Source organism: Panthera uncia (assembly GCF_023721935.1).
Source record: "Panthera uncia isolate 11264 chromosome B3 unlocalized genomic scaffold, Puncia_PCG_1.0 HiC_scaffold_1, whole genome shotgun sequence".
Lineage (NCBI taxonomy): Eukaryota > Metazoa > Chordata > Mammalia > Carnivora > Felidae > Panthera > Panthera uncia.
In genome coordinates, this window is record NW_026057582.1 from 46,219,338 (window position 1) to 46,245,751 (window position 26,414).

A 26,414-nucleotide genomic window follows, 5' to 3' on the forward strand; every position below is an offset into this window, starting at 1 on the left:
AGTTGTAATACCACCTGCATGCGTAGGCACTGTATGTCCACACATACAAACTTCTCATTTGCAGAGAAGACTGCATCTCCATCTGTAAATGGCTCAAGCGGGGGCTCTTCCTAAATTCAGAAAACCATGAGATTTGGCTAAACGAAATAAATCTTTACATAAGTGCAAGCTCATTGTTTTCCCCTGCGTTTCAATGACACCAAAGTTTACCCCTGAATATATTGGGTTTTTTCTTGATCCAAATCAGAGCTGACATTACACGAACATTAGGACAACCCTTTCAAAGCGCACCGACATGAGCAGACAGGGGTGCCAAGAATGTAAGTGAATTACACTGAGACTGCAGTGATACCGATCGGATTTTCGCTGCTTGCCGCTCAGGGCTTACAGCCTCTGCCAGCATGGTGGTTTTGGGTTGGCGCAGTTTCTAGAGCTTTGTTCTGGTTCTACGTTGTCATGGGTCCAAACCACTTTGAGATTCAGGTCTTTTGGAGGCTTTCTGTATCTTCTATCAGATCTTTGGATGTTCAAGGCCGTAAGTTAGTACCAGAATTTTCCAGTTTCCTCTTGGGAAACATGACCTGAGGCCACAGGGAACTGGGAACAATTTGGCTCAGAGCCGACTACTCTGGCCCATCCAATTCTGGACGCCTAACGTCAGAGCTGGGATTCTGAAGTGAAAATCCGCCATAGTTTTTCCCTTTTCATCCCAATGACTGTCGGGGACAACAAATAAAACCTGCATCTTCTTTTATCACAATTCAATTCTCTGACATACGAGGCTAAGCTCCGTGTTTTTCATTTAAGTTGAAAATGAGTCCGTAAACGTGAACAGATATGTCTGATGTGATGGGATTTTTAGAAAGGAAATATTTACCCGTCTAATTTTTTCTGTTACCTTTAAATTGCCATTAATAATAGGTGATTGTCTATTACACAGGATTTTTACATTTAATTCCTTCTGTGTATGTGCAAACAGAACAACAGGACTCAGCCATTTAATACAGTACAAGGAACAGGAGTACATCAGGAAACAAAGCTCTAGAAATCTACCAATTCTTAAATAAATGGCTTAAACTTTTATATATTGGGACCCCAGAGTAAATCATTTTGTTCCCACTAGAGATACTATGTCCAACTATGCCTTTTCTTGCTTTTTGTTTGTTTGTTTTTTAAGGTTCTCAGGCATTATTTCAGAATTTTGGGGTGATGGTGAGGTGAAGAGAAGGACTGTAGTTAACATTTTCATTTGGTTTCATTTGGAGGAAAAAATAGTCATCTTATAAATCAATCTTTCATATTCAAAGTAACGTTAGAATTTTATGTTTAGGAATTACCCATGAGTATAATTATTAGTCCTGTTTAGAGCAATTTCTTAACTTCAGAACACTTGTTTGCAGGGAAGATTTATTTACATGTCCAGATTTCAGTTAAGTTAAATTTTGCCTGGTTTGTTTAAATCAGTAGGAAAGCAAACCATTTATTTATTCTTTTAAAAATAAGAGCTGATTTGACATAGATTGTGTCAAAATATACTGATGCTAGATTGGTTTGGAATCACTTTAAGTGATCACCTAGTTTGATAACTACTTATAGGAAATGGTTTTGCGTAAGCAACTCAACGAGACCTTGGAAAAAACTGACATCCCCTTTTTGGTTTTTTATAATAGCTATCCTGTAATAACACACTGCAAAATAAATAAATAAATAAGGTGTTTCTACTATTCTGAAGATCATGCTGTAAGGAAAAAAAAGACTCGAATACCAAGTACTATACTGACTATTTTAACATTTAAATTACAATGAAACCATACTTCTAAAAACTTGCCAAAATAAATATAATTTTTCCACTTTTATCTCACTAAAAAATATATCTACTCTATAAACTGTTATTTGGGGGAACTCAACACTCTTCCATTTCTAAATTTTTGTTTCATAGTTTATTTTTGTGACATTTCAGATGAGTTTATGCAGGAACTAAGATGATTAAGCAGTGCAAATTTGCTGAAATATTTTAATGCTGGTATATTTTTATACCATGGCAAACATTTAGATTTAGAAACATATTAAGATATGACTCACTGTTGCATTATTTCCTATATAGTATGAGTCAAACCATGTTTCCTGGATAAAAACTTAGATGCATGAGTTTTGCTACAACAGTCACCTTATAAAGTAGATGTTAGTCACAGCCTCAGCATGAGCCTTAGAAGAGTTTCAGGGTTTACTGAGAATTGATCAGATTTTTCCATTCTTAATTCTAATACTTGGTTGCAGACATAGCCCCATAGCCTCTCCCTGGAAATAGAATGAAGAATATTAATCAGAATTAACTCTCTCAATAGCCTATTATTTCTTGTTGAGAGGAAAATTCTGAAAGTGTTCTTCATTACTGTCGGCACAACGGACATTATAAAATAAATAACCCGATACTTTGACACCCAGCTTCCGGAGGAGTAGTGAGAAGGTGACGTTAACCAGCTGAGCTTACTTACTCTTCCACGCATAATACTGTAGTGACAAGGGAGTCCTCCCACGTGCACAAATACGACACTACAAAGTGCCTGTGATTTCCAAATTCACTGGCCAAACAAAGGGTTTCTTAAGCAATCACAAGACACCAGCCGTGGTTGCTTCCTCGTATGGACTTCGTAGAGAATACATGTGAAGTTTTCTCTGGCCTGACTGTGCACCGTATGTTTACAGCGGCAGTAGCATAGATGATTGAAATTGAACACACAGTAACTACTTAGGGTTTTAAACAAATTACAAAACCACATATGCTCTCATTCAACAGGAAAGCTTAAATCAAAAGGCAACCGGATCCTAAATGCAGTTGGTTTTTTCTCAAAGGCCATGTAACATGCTCATCGAGGGCAGCTTTTATGTATTCTCCTGACACCTTCTGTGAAGTGCCTTGTCAGCACCTCTGTAGCACAAACTGCTGCTGAAATGTTTGTTTACTCTGTTTTATTAGGGTAGCTTCACTTTGTTTATAAACTAACTTTTTTCATTTCTCCAAGGAGCCATTTCAAAATGATCTTCCAGATGCTGGCTAACTAAGCACTTCTTAACTACTGTCCACAAAGGTCAATCTATTTACTGGCATTTGACTGTATAGAACAGGAAGTCTGTGCTGCATCTTGTGTTCTTAATGAAACCCGACAACACAGGACTGAACGCATTAGTCTCAGAACAGGAGGCCGAAGGATGGCAAAGACCCAAGGGTCAATTATTGAATTGATGGATAAAAATCTAAGAGCTTGGAGGTCCCACTTTTCTTTTCGGGAAGAGGTTTCATTCATGTATGCAAAAATCTGTAAGAAGCAAAAAGGAAAAATTATATTAGTTTTATGTTGTAGCAGTGGATGGGATTAGACGACGTGCAATTTCTTAAGATTTAAGAATGTGTGTGTGTGTGTGTGTGTGTGTGTGTGTGTGTGTGTGTGTGCCAGTAGTGGTAAAAGATAGGTAGCAGAATCTCATTCTTCCATGTTTATTCTTGACAAAAAACTCTGAAATGTAAGCATTGTCTCTTTCTGACAGATGAGGACGTGAACTTCAGGAAAGTTAGTAACAATATGTTACATTTATATCCAAACACTTAATCTGACTTAATTATCACAATTCAGGGAGAGAAGTCACCCAGAGCATGGGTTCTGGACATGGGACTGCCTGGCCTTGAATCCTGGGTCCATAGATAGCTTTGGGATCGTTGGTAAGAAAACATATCTTTGTGCCTCAGTTTTTACATCTGTAAAATGGGTGATAATGAAAACAGTACTTACTTCTTGGGTTTTTTGGGAGGATGACCAGAAGTAATATGTGCAAGCTATGTAAAACAGTGCTCACCCAGTAAGTACCCCACAATGTTAGTTGTCATTATCTCCTTCAGTGAGGACACCAAAGTGCAGAGAAGTCAGGTGACTTTCCCAAGTCCCCAAGGGCTGGTTAGTTGGCAGAGTTGGGACAAACATTCCAACTTCCTTGACAGTGAGGAGAGTGCTCAGCCATGTGCTACATTCATGGCTATAGCCTATCTTAGAACAAATGCTCTTAGAACAACCTCCTAAATACTGGAAAGCTGACACATTGGCTGGCCCATTGACCAATGTTTTCAAACTGGTATACCAATTCCCATCTGATTCCTCACATATTTGGGGATCAATGCAAGTTCTGGTCAGATTCAAAGGAATGGAACAGTACATGCTCCATGAAGATCAAACACTCCCACATGGCTTACTGAAAAGAGGAAAACAAAGGGAAATCACACCCGACTTTAAAACCAGTTCTTTATAATGTTATAGGGACTTTCTTACCAGGGGGAGCCTGTGAGTTAGAGAGCTGCGACTTCTTTCCTCCAGGCTCCTTTGCCAGAAAAAGGAATGTTTTTTTTCCTTTCCTCCTGGTACTTACTCTGCAGGCATCTGGCAATTGGATATACAAAGCAAATTGCAGGGATGGAGAAGAGTAGTCATCTTTGGGTTGCTTATGTTAGGACAAGAGCAGGAAGGTTTGGCAGCCAGAGGTGTTTATGACAGAGAATCTTGGAATAGGGAATGGAGGAAAGACTTGGCAGATGAGCAAGGAAAAAGAAGAATTGATGGTGGATTTCCCTGATTATACAGAGAAAAGGAAAGTTAGGTGGGAATATGCAACAGAGCAATACTTTTCTTGTCAGCCAAACTATTTTGGATGAGAAATAAACAGTACTTATATGGTATATCCAAGGAGCAATTTTGAAGATTAGAATTTCAAGATAATGGTGTACAAAAGTCTAGTAGATTAAAATATATTAGTTAACACGCACACATACGACTGACATTCTGTCATAGAAAAAGTATATAGCTGAACTTATGATCTAGTTTGGCCAAAGCATACGATGACCCTGAGCTGGCTAGCCATAGCGGGCAGTGTAGACAGGGCTCAGCACTCTAGTGTCACACATGAAGATGAGTCAGGTTTTCAGTGGGGAATGACCTGTATCATAGTTCCTGATCTCATTAGAGAGCAATAGAGAGCAATGAGAAGTGAAAAATGGTTTTAGAGAATGAAGCAATTCTGTACTATTTGTTTCCTTTCCCTTTCATCCATCATACTGGGCAATTTTTAGAAATGCTAAAATTTGTATTTCATGAGGTGACCAAGATTTTGGAGGAGATAATTTCTTCTTTTACACTGGGAAAAGTGACATACTTCAGGGATCCTGAAGTTCATGATATAAGTTTTATCTTTTTTTACCTCACCATTTCCTTCCCCCACCCCCAACCCCCCACCCCCATGGTCCTCGTCTCTTGCCCAGAGCTCACCATTTTTGATGTTGTGGATCCTAGGTTTGTCTTTAATTGTAAAATATACATAGCATAAAAATCTACCATTTTAACCATGTTCAAGTGTAAAATCAGTGGCATTAAGTACATTTATATTGTTGTGCAACTATGTTGTTTATGTTTTTTTATTTTCTGTATATCAAGATGTTTTGACATTTTAAAACCTTTCTGGTTGGGAAGAGATTGCCTCTCCCCAGGGCTAGCCATTCTTTTTTTTTTTTTTTAATGTATGTATTTTGGGAAAAAGAGAGAGAGACAGGGACAGAGGGAGGGAGGGAGGGAGGGAGGAAGTGGGGGAGGGGGAGAGGGAGAGGGAGAGAGAGAATCCCAAGCAGGCTCCACACTGTCAGCACAGAGTGATGCAGGGCTCGATCTCACTATGAAATCAGGACTTGAGCTGAAATCCAGAGTTGGACCCTTAACTGACTAAGCCACCCAGGTGCCCCAGGGCTAGCCATTCTTCAGAGACAGCCCACGGCTCAGCCAGGAGCTGTCCTTTGATATGCAAAGTAACCAAGCCTGAGCCCCTCCACGTGGTCCTGTATCCCAGGGGCAATATTCCTCTGGAGAGGCCCAGGCTGTCCTTGGCTCCTGCTCCTTCTGCCTCCCGATCTACTCTAGTACCTTCCTTGCGGCTCTGGTGTTATGCAGTGTTTGCTGTATGATACAACTTATTTTCCTGAGCCTTTCCTGTGCTCCTCTTGTGGCTGCACCGGACTGGCCATCACGTAAAAGAACACAGAATAGCAACCATTGCCACCATCCATCTCCAGAACCTTTTCTTCATCACCCCAAACTGAAACCCTGTACCCGTTAAACAATAACTCCACATTTCCTTCTCCCTCCAGCCGATCCTAGATTTTAATGAAAGGCTGACACATTGGATATATCAATTAATAACGTTTCAGTGCTACTCTGAAATCAGCTTCCAAGGCTGATAGAATTTATACGTGTTTTTGCACACCTGACTAACAAATTTGCTATGAACAATCTAAACGAGTCAAGTTGAGTTTTGATTCCTTAGGACAGAGGCTCTCTCTACAGGGCTTTGCTAAGAATATAGAGTTTGATTTGGTACTTACAAGGTGGTATGGATCAAAATTAGTGTTCTTTAGATTTATCTTTTTTTTTTTTTAACATTTATTTATTTTTGAGACAGAGAGAGAGCATGAACAGGGGAGGGTCAGAGAAAGAGGGAGACACAGAATCTGAAACAGGCTCCAGGCTCTGAGCTGTCAGCACAGAGCCCGACGCGGGGCTCGAACCCACGGACCACTAGATCATGACCTGAGCCGAAGTCGGACGCTTAACCGACTGAGCCACCCAGGTGCCCCTAGATTTATCTTCTTTAGAACACTTTCAGCCTCTCATGGAAAGTTTCCTCTTGGCTCTGACTGGGTACTGTGATTCTGGGCTACTTTTCTACTGTTAATGCAACTCCATCGTGGTTTCAGAATTTGGGGGCAAATGCGAACTTTATTTGGTTGTTCACTGAAATCACCTGAGGACTGTGTTAAGACTACTCTGATGGCTTGCTCCCACCCCCAGAGACTCTGATTTAATTAATCTGGGCTGTAACATGGGTATCCCTCAGGTTTTTTAACCGCCCCCCCCCCCAACCCCGGATGATTCTAACATGCAACCAAGGCTGGGAACCACTGTTTTAGAACCTTTACCCAACCCCTGAAACAGCTGAAAATTATTCATTTATCACACTTAACAACAAAAGACCCATCAGTCAAACAAATGACGTTAGCTTCCAGAATTCAGTTTGTGATCATTACTATACAATCTGATTTTCCTTTGGAAATTGAACCCTATGTGGATAGCAGTTAATATTTACTGAAGACTTATGTGTGCCAGGCATGGGGCTAAGCAATTTGTAAGTCTCATTCTGTTTAATCCTTACACAAACTTGCAAAATATTATTATTCCTGTTTTAGTGAGGAGGAAATCAAGGCCTAGTAGATTAGTTACCATGCCCCAAGTCACCCTCCAGGGAAGTAGGGAAATCATGGAGGAGCCACACTCAAGCAGTGGGACCAAAACCCTCCTTTTAGCCACTACACAGTCTGCCACCTTCTCCGTAAACAGCCTGTGATACAAAGGCTCACGTGAAGTTCACAGCTAACCGGTTACGGGTTTGTAAGAGGCTTGTTTGCAAAAGTGTTACAAAGGTTTGTGGGTATCGCTGCTCCTGTCTATATAGTTAAAAACCACAGCTATAGCTAAGTAGCTACTTGTCTTTCTTTGGGGCTTTTTTTTTCCCCCTTCACACTTTTTACAGTTAAACTGCAGGCAGAGACTGTCATAAGTTTACCTGCCTTGTGAAAGACATTAGGGTATCCTGCCTATGGTTTTGTATAATCCATTCTTTAAAAAACTTTTGGTGTCCACTATACTCCAAAAACTTTTTTTAAACACAGAATTTTTGGGGGGACGTTATTTTCCAGGCATATGATGTTTTAAAGAAATCCCTTCCCCCAAACCATAGGTGCTTTGTGGTAGAGGGGACGGGAGCCTATTTCCCTAGGAAGACTGGGGCAGGGATATGGCTCCAGTACTAAAGAGTGTTCCCTGCCTTGTGCTTCAGGTGATCCCGGGACTGGACCCAAAAGAGAGTTCATGCTAAAGTTTGGAGCTCTGGGCCTGCACATTCCAGGGTGCTGGCCCTTAACTCTTTGAGAAAAGGACAGACACTGTGGAACATCTACCCCGAACTCCTATAAACACAAGATTTTGCAAATGATTTGAAAGTGATCCATGTGCTGCCCGTGTTGTGCAAGAAGAACCCTGGTCTAGGGGAAGTTCTGGCCCTCCCCACATGCACTTTCCCTATCCCCGGCCCTTCCCATCACCCATATGTCCTAACTGCAGAAGACTTAAGCCTAGTGTTCCGTTGGAGGGGGCAATTTTAGGCAGCAGATTATTCTGAGAAAAATGAAGCTTGGTGTATCTTGGCCATATAAACTGAGGCACAGTGGATGTGAGCTCAAGATAAGGGAGGGGAATGGTGGTCAGAAACCACAAAATAGAGGACAGGAGAAGCCACGGAAACCGAGCCGACCAAGTTGCAGATTAACTGGGTCTTAAGCCTTGGTGGAAAGAGACTTGCTGTCCTCCTGAACACTGTGGGGAGATGAGTCCCTCACCATTTCTATTCTATTCTATGCTATGCCATTCCATTCTTTTTTTTTTTTTTTTTTTTTTTACTTAATACTGTGATGGACTCTTGACATGCCAAAAAAGAAATACACCATCCCTAAAGCTGTTTTTCTATAAAGTGAGGGCCTGGCCTCAATTATCTGAAAGAGCAGTGATGACTAACTTAAAGGGTGTAGACATAATGTGCAGCTTTTCTTTTGGGAGAAGAACTATGGCTCTTGCTGTCTAAATTTTAAAAATTCAGTGTAATTGTGTCTTTATTCACAACCACCATTTTATAATGGTGAAGGAAGAGGTGTCAAAAAACATTACTTTAGAGGAACATTCTCTTTTAAAATAATTTTTTTAATGTTTATTATTTTAGAGAGAGAGAGAAAGAGAGAGACAGAATGTGAGCAGGGTAGGGGCCAAGAGAGAGGGAGAGACAGAATCCGAAGCAGGCTCCAGGCTCTGAGGTGTCAGCACAGAGCCGGATGCGGGGCTCAAACTCACAAACCGTGAGATCATGACCTGAGCCGAAGTCGGATGCTTCACCAACTGAGCCACCCAGACACCCCTAAAGGAACATTCTCTTAAAAGGTCACATGTCTTAAAATGATTTCACTAATCCCCAAACACATCGTTGGTGATGCATAAATGATAAAGGGATTTCCAGCTGTTCATGGATAGAACTTAAAATATTACCAAACAAATTAATTGTGGTTATGCATGAAGAGTTCTGAGATTCTTTCATCCTTACTAGCATTGTGATATTTTGCACATACGTAATTGACAAATTTCGTATGTTTTACAACCCCCATTCATGTTACATTTTACATAAAGAGTTCCAGGAATGAACAGAAAACTCCAGTACTGTTTACTTGAGTTTGCTCTGTATTTTGAAGACCATATTTCCACTAATCAGACTGCCTAGAAATTATAGCCCTAAAGAATTTCTAAAAGATGAAGACATTATTTTAGAATGAGCCAACGGTTCACTTTTGAAACTTCAGAACTGAATAATATATTCTAATGGCAAGTGGAAAGCAGTTTAAAATGACCAGCAGTTATCCACAGCTATTGGGAATGTAGGGACTGAGTGGCTTGATGTGGGCTGGAAATTAAAATACAAACATTATCTGAGGCAAGATTGGAGGTCTGATATATTTTCTGTGTTCTGTTCCATTTCAGGAAGAAAGTTTCTATTTATCTCTGTGAAATGATGACAACAGCTGATCAACATAAGGAGGAATTCATTAATTTATACACTATCCCTTTAGTACATAAACAGTTTGGAATATGTTGTTGGTCCCATGCATGATTTCATATTGGACAGCCAAAATAATGTCATTTCCTGAAAATACCATGTTTGTTTTGTTTTTTTTTTTATCACGTAAGAAATGTTTTATGTGTACCAACAGAAGATTTTATGTGAGGGGTAATCTGATTATTTCTTAATTTAGACCAACATTTATATTAGCCAGTCTCCTTAAATCTCCATCTCAGCCTTTTAATTCATAGGACTGTGGAGAAGAAAAAAGAAACCGCACACTTGGCCCCAGCGCCTTGATCTGGCATGCAGAAAAAGGTCTTTGCCTTTTATTTTTAAAGTGAACAAGTTGGAATTGAGACAAAGCGGTCCAGATATTTATAACGTCCATACCATTCTTTTGTGAAAAGTTGGATGAATCTTCTCATATGCAACCCCTGAAATGAGTACTTTCTCTCTGCTAGTACTGTGGCTAAGAGGACAGGCTCTGTGCTTCAACTGCCCGGCTGTGAACCCCAGTTCCAACACTCCCTAGCTGTCAGACCCAGGGTAAGGTATTTGCCTCATCTGTAAAATGGGAACAATAATACTATCTATTTTACAGGTTGCTGTGAAGATAATAAGTTAGGTATGTAAAAATTAGCACTCAAAAGGTTAGCCATTTTGATGTTGATAATAATGATATTTGAGGGTTGAGCTTGACTTCATTACAGGGTGCTGGGCATTTTACATTTTGCTAGTTCCACTTCCAACCTTTGGAAGTCCTAGACTCATGTTCTTGGAGCAAGCAGTAATTCTAACCTGCCTACACCTTGGGACAATGGCTGACATAAATAGTTCCAGGTTTCCTAAATTCCCCACTCCCCTCCCTCCTGGCATGCTGGAAGAGGCTGGTGCCCCACTGGATACACAGCTGTCAAATCTCCTCTTTACTGGGCCAGTGGAGTGGTGTGGTCCGCTTTTGAGGGACACAGAAAGCAGCTCTGTTATCCCGAGGAAGGAGTAGAGATAGAGTAGATTGCTAGTACTTTCTGGGGACACAAGGAAGACAATTGGTTGGGATAGCTCATTCATAATCGCTTTACATTGGTTACATTTTGAAGTGATAATATTTTGGATATTTGGGGTTAAATAAAATTGATGAATTTTTACCATTTCTCTTTACTTTTTGTTATTTGGCTAATAGAACATTACAAATTCCATATGTGGCACAAGTGTATTTCTATTGGACTGCATGTGTTCTGTTAGAGGAACAGGAGAACTTCTGAACGCAATCACAGGTCTTTGCCTTGTCCCGGTTAGGATGCGTGGAAATGATTCCTGCCTTGTATGGGAGATTGGTGTAGGCCATTTCTGACCACAATTTTCGTGTGGGCCAAGTAGACAAAAAGGACATGAGCAGAAGGTGCCCCCCAGGGCCCATGGCAAGCATTCTGAAATAACAGAATGTATGCACCAAACAGTAGCTGTGATTTTTAAATCATCAGATAAGCTCTCCATGAAATAACTTAAATCAGGATACTGCAGCATTTCATAAGGTTTCAAGTGCTATGTAAATGAAAGGTTCTAACAAGCACCAATAATCTATTGACAAAGCAAATTAGTGAGTGGTCAATGTAAATTTCCTTATTCAAAGATGGCTTGAGGGGCACCTGGGTGGCTCAATCAGTTGAGCACCAACTCTTGACTTGGGCTTGGCTCACTCAGGTCATGATCTCAGGTCGTGGGATAGAGCTCTGAGTCAGGTTCCATGCTGAGCATGGCTCCTGCTTGAGATTCTCTCCCATTCCTCTCCCTCTGCTCCTCTCCCAGTTTCTCTCTTTCTCTCAAAAATAAAATAAAATTAGAAGAAAAAAAAAGACGACTTGATACTTCCCATTTAAGGTACAGTTCAAATACCTGTTTGGGGCCTAGTGAGTTACCTACACTTCATCTGCATAACTTGTCATGTTAGCCCCAAGGTGAGAATCAGTGTCTGACTTTCTGATTATGTTCACTCTAGGCTTTTTCCCTGTTCTTTGGGAATCTTTGCCATGCATACATGCAGAAGCAAACCTGGATAATATTTGCTGATAGTATCAATGCCACTATCATAAAGTGCCCTCATAATCATCATCTGGTGTCCCCAACCCATAAACAGGCGATCTAAATAAAAACACAGCTTCAAAGTGAATCTCCTACTCCCCACTCCTTCTAACCGGACTTCTAGGCTCTAAGCCCCTTGCATCCAGCAACTCTGGAGCAGTCTCTGGCTTAATAGTAAATAAAGGGGGAAAATAAATTTTCATATGAATATGTGTATGTATACACAGAGGGCTTGAAAATCAACATACAGCAATAACCGAGATCTCATGATAAAAGGCAAATTTATTTGAAAACGGGAACCTGTTGAAAATCACTGCTTTTATCTTTTATACTGTTTGTATGCAGTGGATTAGTCATGATCAGAGGAGAGACCTTTTCCTCCTGCTGTCTTCCTCTAAAGGGCTTAGGGAATAACAATCCTTTTCACAAGCTTGTGGTCCCCTCTGAGCCCATTCCCAAGGTATTTAATTGGCTGGGAAGGGGTATTTTTATATATATGCACTCAAAGATCACAGAGGAAACTCCAAGAACTGACCTCCCAATTCGCACCAGGCCAAGACCAACACTGCCCACATCAGAAAGGGTTTATGCCCTCTGAGTTGTATTCAAAGTTGCTTAGTGGAACTAGACATTCTTTCTCTCAAAGACACATGTTCTGCATATTAGTCCTGACCCCCCCCCCAAAAAAAAGGTGATTTAATTCCTATTATGTCACCAAACATTTCTACTAGTAAAACAAAAGAAACGCATAGAAGCCATGTCAGTGTCTATATCACAGCTTTCTGTTGCACAAACTCCCTGGTTCAGGGTGGAATGGAAGATGTGGCCTCTCGTGGTCCTACTTCATTTCAGAAGAGGGCACCTTTGTGTAACTTATTGATTCAGACCAGTTTCTGCTCCAACAGAGAATGGGGTAGAAGTGTGAGGACAATGGGGACCAGAGAGAAGAGAACATAGCTATGAATCCAAGTTAATTTAGGGGGCAAGGCATCCTTTTCCACCCTGGAGGATGAGTATATGCAAGTAATCAAAAGCAGTGATGGAGGCGGGAAGTATGATAAAGTCACTTCTCTAGCTTCTACAGGTCAGACCTGCTATTGGTAGGCACTATCCATCTCTTCTTTTCTCCAAGATGGTGCCAGGAGGGAGTTATGGCCAACTGCTTACATCCCTCAGGGTCAACCTTGTTCTTTTTTTTAAACTTAAAACAAATACATATATATATTTGAGAGAGAGGGAGAGAGACATAGAGCACAAGCGGAGAAGGGGCAGAGAGAGAGGGAGACACAGAATCTGAAGCAGGCTTTGAGATGTCAGCACAGAGACTGATGTGGGGCTCGAGCCCACAAACCATGAGATCATGACCTGAGATGAAGTCGGAGCCTTAACCAACTGAGCCACCCAGGCGCCCCTCAGCCTTGTTCTTTTGAAGACTGGGAAGTGGCGCTGTGAAACTCCCAGTCCCCAGCTTCCAGTATGAGGCCAGTGCATGCTCAGACACATTCCGGGCTCTGCTACCTGTTCCACCAGAGGAGACTCAAACTCACAGCATTATAGAGCTGACTGCTAAGCCTGCACCAAACCAGGCCAGCACCCATCCCTGAACCTAGGCACCCATCTTCAGTTCCCCAGGCAGCCTCTGGCCTGCTGGGTCATGGCACATGCTGTACATGCCTAACTCTCCCAACCCTGAGATGGACCAGCCATTCCTGTGTGTGGCTTTGTGCTCATAAAGCATATGACTCTAAACTGAAGAACCCCTGTAGATATTTCTGACAGTGATATGAAAAGAATACTTTGTAAGAGGGTACAAATGCCTTCTTTAGAGGAACTGCAAAAGCTTAGCGAGGGGTTTCTCCAAGCAACCAACTTTGCCTTTAATTAGTATTATGGACATATTATGAGGTCCACGTTTTTTCACGGCCAGAAAGAGTTACATCCCCAATAGGTAAACTGGGAAACTTGTGAACTGTTTGCTGAACTTTTATGACAAGTAATGAATGCTCTGACTTTATCAACAGGGACCCTTCTCAATGGCAGCTGGAATGCTGTGGGTTGGCCACCACATTGTGTGTTGGGGGAAACAGAAGTCAAAGCACAGAGAACACAGACCCATGGGTAGGAGGTACAGGAAGGTGACCTGAAGCTCAGGGAAGTCAGGATGTAACTGATACCCATCCAAAGGTGGAGGGGGCTGCCTCCTCCACAGGCACTGAGCCAGGCTAGCAAGGCTGGGGTGGGGGTGGGGGTGGCTTTTAACCCTCTGACAGTGGTCTGGGCTGGCTTAGTGGAGGGTCAAGGCTCCCTTTCAGGGGACTGTACTAGGTGTAAGAAACACTATAGCATAGAGTCAGCGGGTTAGGGGATCAGGGAAGTGGGGTAAAGGTGAGAAGCCAGAGGAGAAGGCTCTAGGCCTCCCTAGGACCTATTCTTACAAGTCGCAAAAGTGAGTCAGAAGGCTGCCCAGAGCCGGGCTATGGAAACCAAGTGGCTTAACTTACTGTGAAAGGCAAGGAGCACACAGCAAAGGTGATGGTCATAATAGCCAGGAGAATGAGGTGGTCTGTCTCCTCCGCCATGGACAGCCTTTCCCCTCTCCTGCGGGCCCCAGGGGCGTCCCGGCAGCTGCCCAAGGAGGGCCCGCAGCGGCTTCTCCTGCTCCGACGGTGCATGCGGATGAGGTTGAGGATGACGCTGAAGTTGCAGGCGAGCACCGCGACGATGAGGAGAAGCAGCAGGGTGGCATACAACTGCAGGTACGTAGTCTGGCCGTGCTCGATGAAGCACCACGTCCCGGGGCAGTACTGGACGTACTGCCCGTAGTTCAGCAACGGCAGCGAGCAAAAGAGTAGGGAGACGGCGTAGATGGTGGGCAGCACTGCCAGGCCGCTGCGGCGCGTGACACGACGCTGGTAGAAGTAGGGGTGCCCGATGGACAGGTAGCGCTCCAGGGCCATGGCGAAGAGCATGAGCATCGTGGCCAGGCTGAAGAAGGTCATGGCGAAGGCGAAGTAGGTGCACGCACGGCTCTCAGGCGCCAGAGCCACCAGGGTCTGGTTCCGAGCGTAGGAAGCCAGCACCACCGGGCTGATGAGGCAGGTCCCAAGCAGGTCGGTGAACACCAGCTCTGTCACCAGCACGTGGAACAAGGAGACCGAGTTCCCGCGTCCCGCGCTGCGTCCCGCGTCCCCCCGCCAGCGGCGCGCCAGCAGCGCCAGAGCGATGAGGTTCCCCAGCACCCCGGCCGAGAACATCACCGAGCTGATGGCCGGGCTTTCGCCGGAGGGGAGCCACTGCCGGGACCCGCAGTCCTCGGGCCAGGAGTCATTGGAGATATTGCCCATGGTGGAGCGCCGGCAGGAGAGCGGCTCCCTCCTCTCCCGGCTCGTACCTGGGAGGAGGAGGGTCTGAGAGCGCTCCCGCACGCAGAGGGAAAGGGGGAGGGATCCAAGTCCAGAGCCCCCTTCCGGCCCCCAGCGCGCCCAGGAAAGGCTCGGCCCCAGGGCTCGCGTCGCTCCGGGAGAGGCCACTAGGCTGCAGCATCCGGGCGGCGCTCAGGGCTCCTCTGCCGATCAGGGCTCCTCTCGGCCGCGGCCCCGCGCCCAGGGGGCGGCCGCCACCACTCCGCACCCGCCTGGGGACGGACTCAGAAGCGGAGTCACCGTCCCCAGGGCTAGCGCCCGCAAGCTGCCCCAGAGGTGGGACGCGCGCGTCCCGCCCCGTGGGGGCACTGAGAGTTCACTGCGAGGTCCTCAGCGGGGAGAGGGGAGGAGACGGCCCCGACCCCGAACGCCGGCCCGGCCCGGCCCCGCGGGCGCTGGGCTGGAGCTGCGCTGTGGCCCCGCTCCCACCCAAACCCTGGGGAGTGGGTGCTGGAAGCCGCACGGCTAGGAATCGTTGAGCCCAGGCGGAGCGCTGGGAGCGAGAGCGGGGCACTTGTGGGGTGTGCGCAGAATTCACGGAAGGCGAAAACGGGAAAGCAAGAGTGACTCACCAGACAATGGAGAAGTTAGGAGGACCAGTCCCGGCCGTGTGCATAAGAAGGGAACAACAGACCCTAAAGACAGCTTGCAGTAAGATCAGTGTTCTTTTTCTTTTTTCTTTTCTTTTAACATTCTCAGGAAGATAAGCCAAGGGGCCGGGACCAAAATTGGGAGGAAGTTGAAAGTACGCCTGGTGGGTGTGAGGAACCGAACCAGGCGCGCCGCTGAGCTGCCTGTTGCATTGTCGGCTTTGATTCGGTTGCCAGCATTTTGCCTTTTTCTGTGTCAACACCAGAACGGCTAACCACTCGTTTCAGCAAGCAAGCAAGAATGAAAAGAAAAAAGAGAAATGTTCCTGATGTGTGGAATTGTGTTTGTGAACACAGCTGGAAAGCACCGCACGGCGGCTCTGCACTCAAGATCGGCCCTGAGAGAAAATGTTGCTCAGGATTAATCTTTTCATGTTAACTGTGCAGAGCACATTTGGAAAGACCCATTCCTGGTAAAGTGTATTACTAAGTGGCCAGTTATAGAAACTAGGGCTGACAAACGTGTCACAGTTGCAGACTCCTGAAAATGGGCTGGTGTTTAAAACAACAACAACAAAATCCAATTTGATGGTCGAAAAGGGGTAATTCTATCCTGTGAGGAAGGTCATAGTCACTTGGGGACGGGAGGAAGACTGGGAGGTGGAAGGATCTGCATAGGGAACAGGCAAGGGGAAAAAGTTGTCACGGTGGAAGAAAGAAAAAATTACCTGTTGAAGAATACATCTTACCACAGCCTGCTTGCTCGCCATGAATATGTTAGCTCACCTTGATACTTGGTCTGGGAATTGGAATGGAGATGGGGCTCCCAAAGGACAAGTTCACAGGGAGTCTATTTTTCTCAAATAAGGAGTTCAGCAGTCACAGGTAGGTGGGCCTCTCAGGACCCACCTCCTTCTGTTCTCCAGCCCTTCGTTCCTAGCATACCTATGGCTTTCAGTCTACATGTTCTTTCCCCATGTAGTCACCAGTCAGGATTCAACCAGAGAAAAAGAACCACTATAAGTGATGAAGAATGACAGATTTATTGTTAGGCACCAGATCTGTGCTGTTCAACATAGTAGCCACTAGCTACATGTGGCAATGTAAATGAATTAAAATGAACTGAGAGTAAAAATGTAGTTTCTCGGTTGCACTAGGTACACTTCAAGTGCTTGATAGCCACATGCATGTGACTAGTGGCTATCGTTGGGCAGCTCATATACAAAACATTTCCATCATCACAGAAGTTCTATTGGAGAATGAGGCATCAGACCTTACATGATTGTGGGAGCTCATTGAGAAGTCTGTTCAAAGCTGTTTGCGGTCTTTGATTCTAGTGTTGAATGTGAAGTCACCATAGGTCAGACAGAATGGCAGTCAGGGTAGAAAGCTAGACCTGGATAAAAGCAAGTATAGGCTTGGAACCTGCAGGGGCTAACTGGAATTCATGAAAAACTAGAATCCTCTAAGACAGACTGGATTTGTGTGTGTCCCTCACTACCTCTGACCTTGGTAACAGGCATACTGCAGAAGAAGCTGGCATCCTTCATGGGGCTGCACATGCATTTGGCTTAGGACACGGAGAAGCTGAAGGAGGAGACCCACCAGCAAGGTGAGCCAGCAGATGAGTGACAATGTACTAGAGACACCACTGTGCCTGGAGCCCTTGCATTGTCCTTCAGAGCATGAAAACCATAGCTGCTGCTTTGCCACTGCCCTCTCCATCACATACAGCACTTCTCTTGTGGCTAATGCTAACCTTGAAACCATGCAGAATTCTGAAGAACAGATCCTGCTCAGCTGAGTTGACCCAGTATAAAGCTACCACACTTCCCCGTGGGTCCAGGCATGAAGTCTGCATTGAAAGAGGAGGGTGAGAAAGAGGCAGCTCCTGTGAGCTCTCTCTCTCTCTCTCGTGCCTGTTTCTTTCATCAAGAAAGCTAGTTTTCTAGAAGCACCTCAGTAGACTTCCCTTTGTGTCTCTTTAGCCAGAACATGGTAAATTGGCCACTCCTTAGCTCCATAGGAAGCTGAGATGAGGGTATTGGGCATTTCCAGCTTCTTCCAGAGTAGGGACAGGCAGGGGAGAACGGGCTGAGAGTGGCATTGGGTTAGTCAAGACACTTGTCCACTGTTGTGCACAGTGCATTCCCTACTATCCCCTCTGTGGAGCCTGAAAGGAAGGGCAAGAACACCCATTCCAAGTTGCACCCATTGCATTTGAAGAAACTGAGGCACAGAAAAGTTGATGATCTTACCCAAGGACATACAAAGTTAGTGCAAAGCTAGGAGTATGGAAGCCAGACCACCTCAATTACATTACAGACCCCTGCATATTGCACACATTGTCCATTTAAAGCCAGAAAGGAGTACATGGCAAGATATCCATCCTCAATACTGCATTAGAGCTCCCTGGCAAATCACCCAACACAATTTAGATGTTACTTTTTGCCTGACATATTGGTGAAATTTGAAAAGATTACACATATCCAGTATGACCAGAGAGAGAGAGAGAGAGAGAGAGAGAGAGAGAGAAATGGGCTTACTATTGGTGGAAGTGTGAGTGTGGCTACAGCCTTCTTGGTGAGAATGGTCTGTTAATTATCACAAATTTTGAATATGCTTCAGCCCAGAAATAATATTAAAGAAATGTACTGCCTCAGGAGACATAATCTGACAAATACACAAAGTTATCATATACGCACAGCAGAAAGAATGTTCGTTATTGCAAGAATCTAGAGGACTTCCATAGAGGACTTGTTTAATAAATTTTGATATACCTATGCAATGGATTATAGTGTTGCTGAAAAGGATGATATGAATCTGTAGTTCTTGATAATGATCTTTACCACATATTGAGTTAAAAGCATGTATATTATTTCATTCATATAAAATGATATGTATAAGCATTTGCATAGAGCAGCATCTAGAAGGATGTTCAGCAAAATGTTAGTAGTAATTTCTCTGGGTAGTACTTTTTTCTTCATGCCTGTTTGTTTTGACTGATTTTTCTATAAATATGTATTACCTTTATATTAGGAAATGCAAGGAAGCTGCATTAGAAAAAATTTTTGAGAAAAAAATCACTGGAGGAGAGTGTCCTTTCTACTTGGCAGAAAGAAGGGAGTTAGACGCTAATGTTTTAAATTATCTTCCAGTTCTACTGTTAAGATCTTGCCAGTTGTTTGAGGCTGATCAGGAAGAGTGGAGATGTATCCTTATATTTTTCACGAGGATTTTTGCAACTGTCCTTATTTGAAGATTGGAAATAATCACGCATTTCACACCATTCTAATAAGATGGTACCCTGCCCTACTTCAAGTGACTGCTTTGACATTAGATTTTTGTCATCCCTTAACACAATTCTGTCATCACCAGGAAGTCCCTGTCTTACAAAGGTGGAAACAAAATGTCAACCAAAGGGTCCAAAAAAAAAAATACAAAAAACAAAAAACAAAAAACCTCAAAACACAGTTAATAAAAACCAACTTTGAGATAGGTTAAAAAAAAATTAAAGGTAACTAACTATAAGTGGGCAGGTAGAATCTTAGTGGAGAAATAGAAACTATAAAAAAAAAAAAAACGGAGTGGAAATTCTAGAACTGAAACAGCAGCTTGTATTTGGCAGAAGAAAGAGTGAGCTTAAAGACTAATCACCTCTGGTCACCCTGCTTTCCATGTTATCATTACTTTTGTGCTCACTGGAAATATTCACACACTTTCCATACCATTGCAAGGCTTGCCCCATTTACCTATCAAGAGATGCATGGGTTTTCTGTGCTCTCGGATACCTCAAACCTCTCTGGGATCTGGGGTGCAGGGCCACATTATCTAGGAAACTCCAGTGTTCACATCTAAGCTAACTCTTTTTCTTTTGAACTTCCCCTTCTCTCTTTCACAGCTTGTGGACCCAGGTGGGGAAGAAGTAGGACAACTTTACTCTTCCTCATCTCTGACCTAGGTCTCCTCTACCTAGGTCTCCTCTACTCCAGTCTTTCAAAAGTCCTAAGCCAAACATTGTGTTCTGTTACATTGTTCTTTCTTTGAGGCAGTTAGCATAGCATACCCTAGCTGCTGCTAAAACTAGGCAAAGGGCTCACTTATCAGCCAAGTACTCGGCAAAAAAATTCACAGGTTAATATGCCAAATTGTAACATTTACATTCACCTAGGTGTGTGTATATCCGAGGCTTGGTGAGACTTATTACAACCTCATAGGATTGTTTGAGAAACAATTTGATAAAGTCTTTGCAAAACCTGGGTCAATACAAAGTGCTTTACAAACGGATGTAGGAGTACAACAGTTCTCTTGTCTTTAGACGGGAAATATCACAGCTGCTTATTAGCTCCAGGAGTTCGATCAAATGAGTCACTCCAATAATGTCAGGAAGGTAGATTGCCTGTGATTCTTATTTCTTGTCTAAGATTGATAGAGAACAAAGAATCCAATATAGTAATGAAAATTCTCTTTTCTGAGAAATGTTGCCTTCCAAGGACAAAACCAACTACAGGGCAGAAAACCACACATAACACAAGAATAAGGCTATAGTTATTCAGCTTGTTTGTATAACGTGGCAACTCATTACAGAAATTTTGGAAAAATTAGAAGGAAGCAAAAAGTCATCTATGAATGTGTATCCTTTGAAAATGACCACTCTTAACATTTTGATGTGTTTCTTTCATTTTTTATTCTATGCATTTTTTGTTTTCATGGATGTGATAATATTGTATCTAAATTTTTCTGCACTGTATTTTTAAAAAACTTAAAAGTAGGGGCACTTGGGTGGCTCAGTCAGTTAAGCGTCCGACTTCAGCTCAGGTCATGATCTCACAGTTTGTGGGTTTGAGCCCTGCTTCAGGTTCTGTGCTGACAGCTCAGAGCCTGGAGCCTGCTTGGGATTCTGTGTCTCCCTCTCTCTCTGCCCCTTACCTGCTCATGCTCTGTCTCTCAAAATAAATAAATCAACATTAAAAAAATTTTTAAAAAGTATAAAGTATATTGAATAGCTTATATTACAATATGCATTAAAGGCCTTTAAAAATGTGCGTGCTCTGAGATCCAGAAATTGCACTCTAGAGATCTATAATCCATTATTTATTCATTCAGCAACAATTTATTAAGGCATATATTTACTGAGGCAGCACAGTATAGTTTTCAGAGCAGGGGTTCTAGAGTGAGATTGCTTTGGTTTTAAGTTTTTATTTAAATTTCAGTCAGTTAACAGTGTTATATTAGTTTCAGGTGCAATATAATGATTCCGTACTCCCATACATCACTTGGTGCTCATCACAAGTGCATTCCTTAATCCCCATCACCTATTTCACCCATTCCCCACCCCTCCCCTCTGGTAAACATACATTTGTTCTTTATAGTTAAAAGTCTGTTTCCTGGTTGGTCTCTCTCCCCCTCCCCCGCTTTGCTCATTTGTTTCATTTCTTAAATTCCACATATGAGTGACATCATATGGTGTTTGTCTTTCTCTGACTTGTTTCACTTAGCATTATTACCCTCTAGTAGATCCATCCATGTCATTGCAAATGGCAAGATTTCATTCTTTTTTATAGCTGTATAATATTCCATTGTGTGGGTGTGGGTGTCACACACCCACCACATCTTCTTTATCCATTCATCAATCGATGGACATTTGGACTGTTTCCATAACTTGGCTATTGTAGATAATGTTGCTATAAACATTGGGTGCACATATCTTTGAATTAGTATTTTTGTATCCTATGGATAAATATTTAGTAATGTGATTGCTGGATCATAGAGTAGTTCTATTTTTAACTTTTTGAGGAACCTCCATACTGTTTTCCAGAGTGGCTGCACCAGTTTGCATGCCCATCAACAGTGAAGAGGGTTCCCCTTTCTCTGCATCCTTGCCAACAACTATTGTTTCCTGTCTTGTTAATTTTAGTCATTCTGACTGGTGTGAGGTGATATCTCATTATTTTGATTTGCATCTCCCCAATGATGAGTGATGTTGAGCATCTTTTCATGTGTCTGTTCGCCATCTGGATGTCTTCTTTGGCAAAATGTTCATGTCTTGTGCCCATTTTTAATTGGATTATTTTTTTGGGGGGGTGTTGAGTTTTCTGAGTTCTTTGAATTCAAATTTTAGTTCTGTCGTTAGGCAAGTTATCTTACTTCTATGCGTCTCAATTTCCTCATCTGTAGTATGAGGATAATAATATGACTTACACTTTTAAAGGCTGTGGTTGAACCGAGGGCCTGGCCCATACGAAGCACTCAGCAGGTGCCAGCTGTTTTATAATAGAGCCAGGTCCTGAGAGATGCTAATATAGTCCCTGCCCTAAAGAAGCTTATAATCAGATAATAATAATGAAAAGACTACCATTTTTAAGGGCTTCCTATATCCCCCAAACTGTTGAAGGCTTCATACACATTTCATTAATTTTTATAACAATTCTATAGGAAGGGTCACAGAGAGCCTTGTTTTAGGGAGGAGCAAACAGATGAGGCTAAATACTCAAAGTTGTAAATATAAGAAGTTCCTTTCATTACCTTCTATACGTTGGCTTTAGGAACTAACTTAAATGTCAAGTAAAAGGAAGTTATGTAGGGGCTCCTGGGTGGCTCTGTCAGTTAAGCGTTAAGCGTCTGATTTTGGCTCAGGTCATGATCTCGTGGTTTGTGGGTTCGAGCCCTGCATCCGGCTCTGTGCTGACGGCTCAGAGCCTGGAACCTGCTTCAGATTCTGTGTCTCCATCTCTTTCTGTGCCTCCCCTGCTCGCACTCTCTCTCTCTCTCAAAAATAAAACATTAATAAAAAGGAAGTTATATAAACACATTAGGTGTATCTATTCAATGAAGTATTACACAACTATTTAAAAATATACCTCTGCATTCATTGACATGGAAGGTGTCCACAATGGTTAATGAATGAGGAGACTCATACAGTTATTTCTGTAAAAATAAACACTTAAACCAAGATATAGTGAACTTTTCATAGAAAAATAGGTTCCAGTATGTTCTCCCCACTGTTATCTCTTTTATTTTATTTTAAAGTAATCTCTATGCCCATTGTAGGGCTTGAACTCATGACCCTGAGATCAGGCTGCGTGCTCTACCAACCGAGCCAGCCGGATGCCCCTCCACTGTTATCTCTTTCCACAAAGATTAAACTTCCTTATTCAAATTCAGTCCTATTAAAGGGTCAATGCTCAACTTAAGAATAATGTTATCACCTTAATAAATAATATTTAAAACCTATTATATCAGTTATTTATCTCTGTGTAACAAACCACTCCAAAACTTAATGGCTTAAAGCAGTCATTTTATTTTGTCACGATTTAGTGGGTCAGTAATGTTGGGCTAGATGGATTTAGGTGGTTCTTTGCTGGTCTGGTCTGCCATCATTCTCGTGGCTAATGCCATCTGGTGGCTAGACCGGGGAGTGGCTGGTGTAGGAGGACCCGGCTTGCAGGCCTTATCTCATTTTCCTAGAGTCTAGCCTGAGCTGGCCCCTGTGGTGGCATGGTGTTCCAACAGGGAGCAGGTGGAAGCTGTGAAGCCCAGACTGGGAGGTTCACAGCATCATCTCACCATGTCCTATTAGTCCAAGTCCCAAGGCCAGCCTGGATTCAAGGGCTGGGAAGTAGACTCTATCTCCTGACTCCTGATGGGAATGTGTACACAGGAAGGAGGAATGACTGCAGCCATTTTGCAAACCATCAGCCACTTCTAGTATGAACTCTATACTAACTATAGCTACTATTTTAACATAATTGTTTTATGTTAAGATTAAAACAAATAGTGGGTGCCTGGGTGGCTCAATCGATTGAGGGTCCAACTCTTTCTTTTTTAAAAATTTTTATTTATTAACTTTGAAAGAGACAGAAAAATGAGCAGGTGGGGGAGGGGCAAAGAGACTGGGAGACAGAGAATCCCAAGCAGGCTCTGCACTGTCAGCCCAAAGCCCAACACGGGGCCTGAACGCATGAACTGTAAGATCAAGACCTAGGTTGAAACCAAGAGTCAGACACTTAACCAGCTGAGCCACTCAGGTGCCCCGAGGGTCCAACTTGGGATTTCAGCTCAGGTCATGATCTCACAGTCATGCAATGGAGCTCCACATCAGGTTCCACGCTGAGTGTGGAGCCTGCTTGGGATATTCTCTCTCTCTCTCTCTCTCTCTCTCTCTCTCTCCCCCTCCCTCACTTGTGCTCTCTCTCGCTCGCTCTCTCTCTCTCTCCCCCAGTCTCTCTAATATTAGAAACAATAAAAAATGAAACCAAAAGCATTACCCATAGAAAATTCTACTCCTTGACCATGCTATCATACTTTGAGTTCTGCCACTACTAGAAAGTAGTGTTAATTTGACATAATTTTAAAAAGAAGTGACAAATGAGTCATCTTATGCCCTGGAGGTCTGGACACTTCCATTTCTGATCCCTGCACCCAGTACCCAACACATAGTATCACAAACTATGAAGTACCATCTCCCCACTCTCCCTTCTCCCTTGTTTCTACTTTTTCTTTTCTGCTGTCTTCTCACATCAAATCCAGAAGTAGGAGGGAGAAACTGACTCAAGAAGGATATAAGAGGAAAATGTGATTCATGGGGCACCTGGGTGGCTCAGTTGGTTAAGCGCCAACTCTTGGTTTGGGCTCAGGTCATGATCTTAACGGTTTGTGAGTTCGAGCCCCATGTAGGGCTCTGTGCTGACAACTGCTTGGGGTTCTTTCTTTGCCCCTCCCCTGCTCACACTCTTTCTCTCAAATAAATAACCTTAAAAGAAAAGAAAATGTGACTCATTTTCATTATGTGGGGATATATTGACATATCCTGTGATTTGATATTAAATATTGTTGTCACAGGGGGTGTGTTCTGTTATAGTCATAATTGTTTTAAAGGAAAATTCATAAGATCACTGCTGACTTGTTTTCTCTTTTCCATAGCATTTATTGATTTCAGTATATCACATAATTTAGTTATCTATTGGGTTTTTCTTGTTAAGCACCTCCCTCTGATAGACTACCAGTTCCTAGGGAGGGAAGGGATCTTTGTCCCTTTACTTCACTGGTGTGTCCCAAGGATTAGAACTGTGCCTGGCATATAGTAAGCACTCAAAGATTATGTGTTGAATGAATAAAGAGGACCTGGTAGGCTGGACCAGTGCTGCTGAGAAGTCTAATATGATGAGTGCAGAGAAGCAGGAACTGACTTTTGCAGGAGGGGTGACTCTGCTGAGAGCACTTTTAGTGGAATTGTGGGGAGAAAAACCTGGCCTAAGAGGAGTGTGGGGGGAGGATGGGGAGAGAACCATAGGTGAGAAGGGGAACAGCAGTAAAGACAACATCTTGGATGAGTCTGGAGAGCTACGAGGCGTGCTGAGAAATTCAGTGGTAGCAGAGGGGTGATGGGGTCAAGAGAAGTCTTCTATCTAAAATGGGTGATACTATATAGATGGAAATCACACGTAGAGAGAGAGAAAAAGATGATACAAAAGAGAAAATCGGCAATTGCCAGTGAAACAGCTTAAGAATCTTGAGAGGAGCAGGATTTAGGATGCAAGCAGAGGCATGTCATAAACGAGAGCAGGCACATTTCTTCCACTGAGGCTGGATGGAAGTCAGGGTGCGTGGACAGAGACGCAGGTACATCAGTGGAATCAGCCAGAAGGACAAGGAAGTTGTCCGAAAGAGAAGGATGAAGAAGTGTTGGCATTTTCAAGTGGAAATAATATGTAATTACCTTCTAGAATGGGAAAGTGCATTTACTGGGAAAGTGGTTGCTTATATTAGAATAGGCTGTGGTGAAACTTGGCGTTTGTAAGGGCGGCATTCCATCCTCCCCATCCAGCTGGTTTTGCAGCCCATTGATTTCCCTCTCAATGAATGGCGTCATTGCCCATGCAGTTGCTTAAGCCAGAAACCTGGGGTCATCTTTGCCTCTTCCCTCTCCATTGACCTCTATATGTAAATAATCACAAAGCCTGTTTGGACACTTTTCCGATCTGTCCCCTTCTATATCCACTTGCACTTTCTTACATCTGGTTATCTGCTTATCTGGTTAGACTGAAGGTTAGGAAGCTTCCTAACTGGTTTTCCATGCCCTAGCCCTGCTCACCTCGGTTCTGTTCTCCAAACTGTAGCCTGATTCCGAAGAGGAGATGTGATCATTACACTCCCCTACTCTGTGTCTTCTCACTGCCTCAGGTCAAAGTCTAAATTCTTCAGCTTGGTATATAAAACCCATCCTGCCCGGGCTCCTGCCCTCTCTCTGAAGACAAAGACAATAGGAGAAGAGACAGCAGCAACACAATTTTTTAAATTATGCAGATGGGGCACCTGGGTGGCTCAGTCGGTTGGGCATCTGACTTCAGCTCTGGTCATGATCTCGCGGTTCGTGAGTTCCAGCCCCACATCGGGCTCTGTGCTGACGGCTGGGAGCCTGGAGCCTGCTTGGGATTCTGTGTCTCCCTCTCTCTCTCTGATCCTCCCCTGCTTGCACTTTGTCTCTGTCTCAAAACTGAATAAAGATTTAAAAAAATTTTTTTAAATAAAAGGATACAGATAATGGCCAAAAACTTACTGATTTGGCAGGCCA

General features: G+C 43.2%; 1 protein-coding gene across 1 annotated transcript; it reads right to left on the reverse strand.

Annotated features, from left to right (window-relative positions):
* Positions 1-255: 255 nt before the first annotated feature.
* On the reverse strand, positions 256-23,997 carry PTGER2 (prostaglandin E receptor 2). Its single transcript, XM_049612779.1, has 2 exons — positions 14,331-23,997; positions 256-3,317 (listed from the first exon to the last, which is right to left on the reverse strand). The coding sequence occupies exons 1-2, from the start codon at positions 15,171-15,173 to the stop codon at positions 3,096-3,098; spliced, it is 1,065 nt and encodes a 354-aa protein (XP_049468736.1). The 5' UTR covers positions 15,174-23,997; the 3' UTR covers positions 256-3,095.
* Positions 23,998-26,414: the final 2,417 nt, after the last annotated feature.

Excerpts from the sequence above, each read along its gene's own strand:
- PTGER2 (XM_049612779.1), bottom strand. The coding sequence starts at position 15,173 with ATGGGCAATATCTCCAATGACTCCTGGCCCGAGGACTGCGGGTCCCGG. Across the intron at positions 3,318-14,330 it reads TGTGCTCCTTGCCTTTCACA|ATTTTTGCATACATGAATGA; the intron begins GTAAGTTAAGCC and ends TGCTTCTTACAG.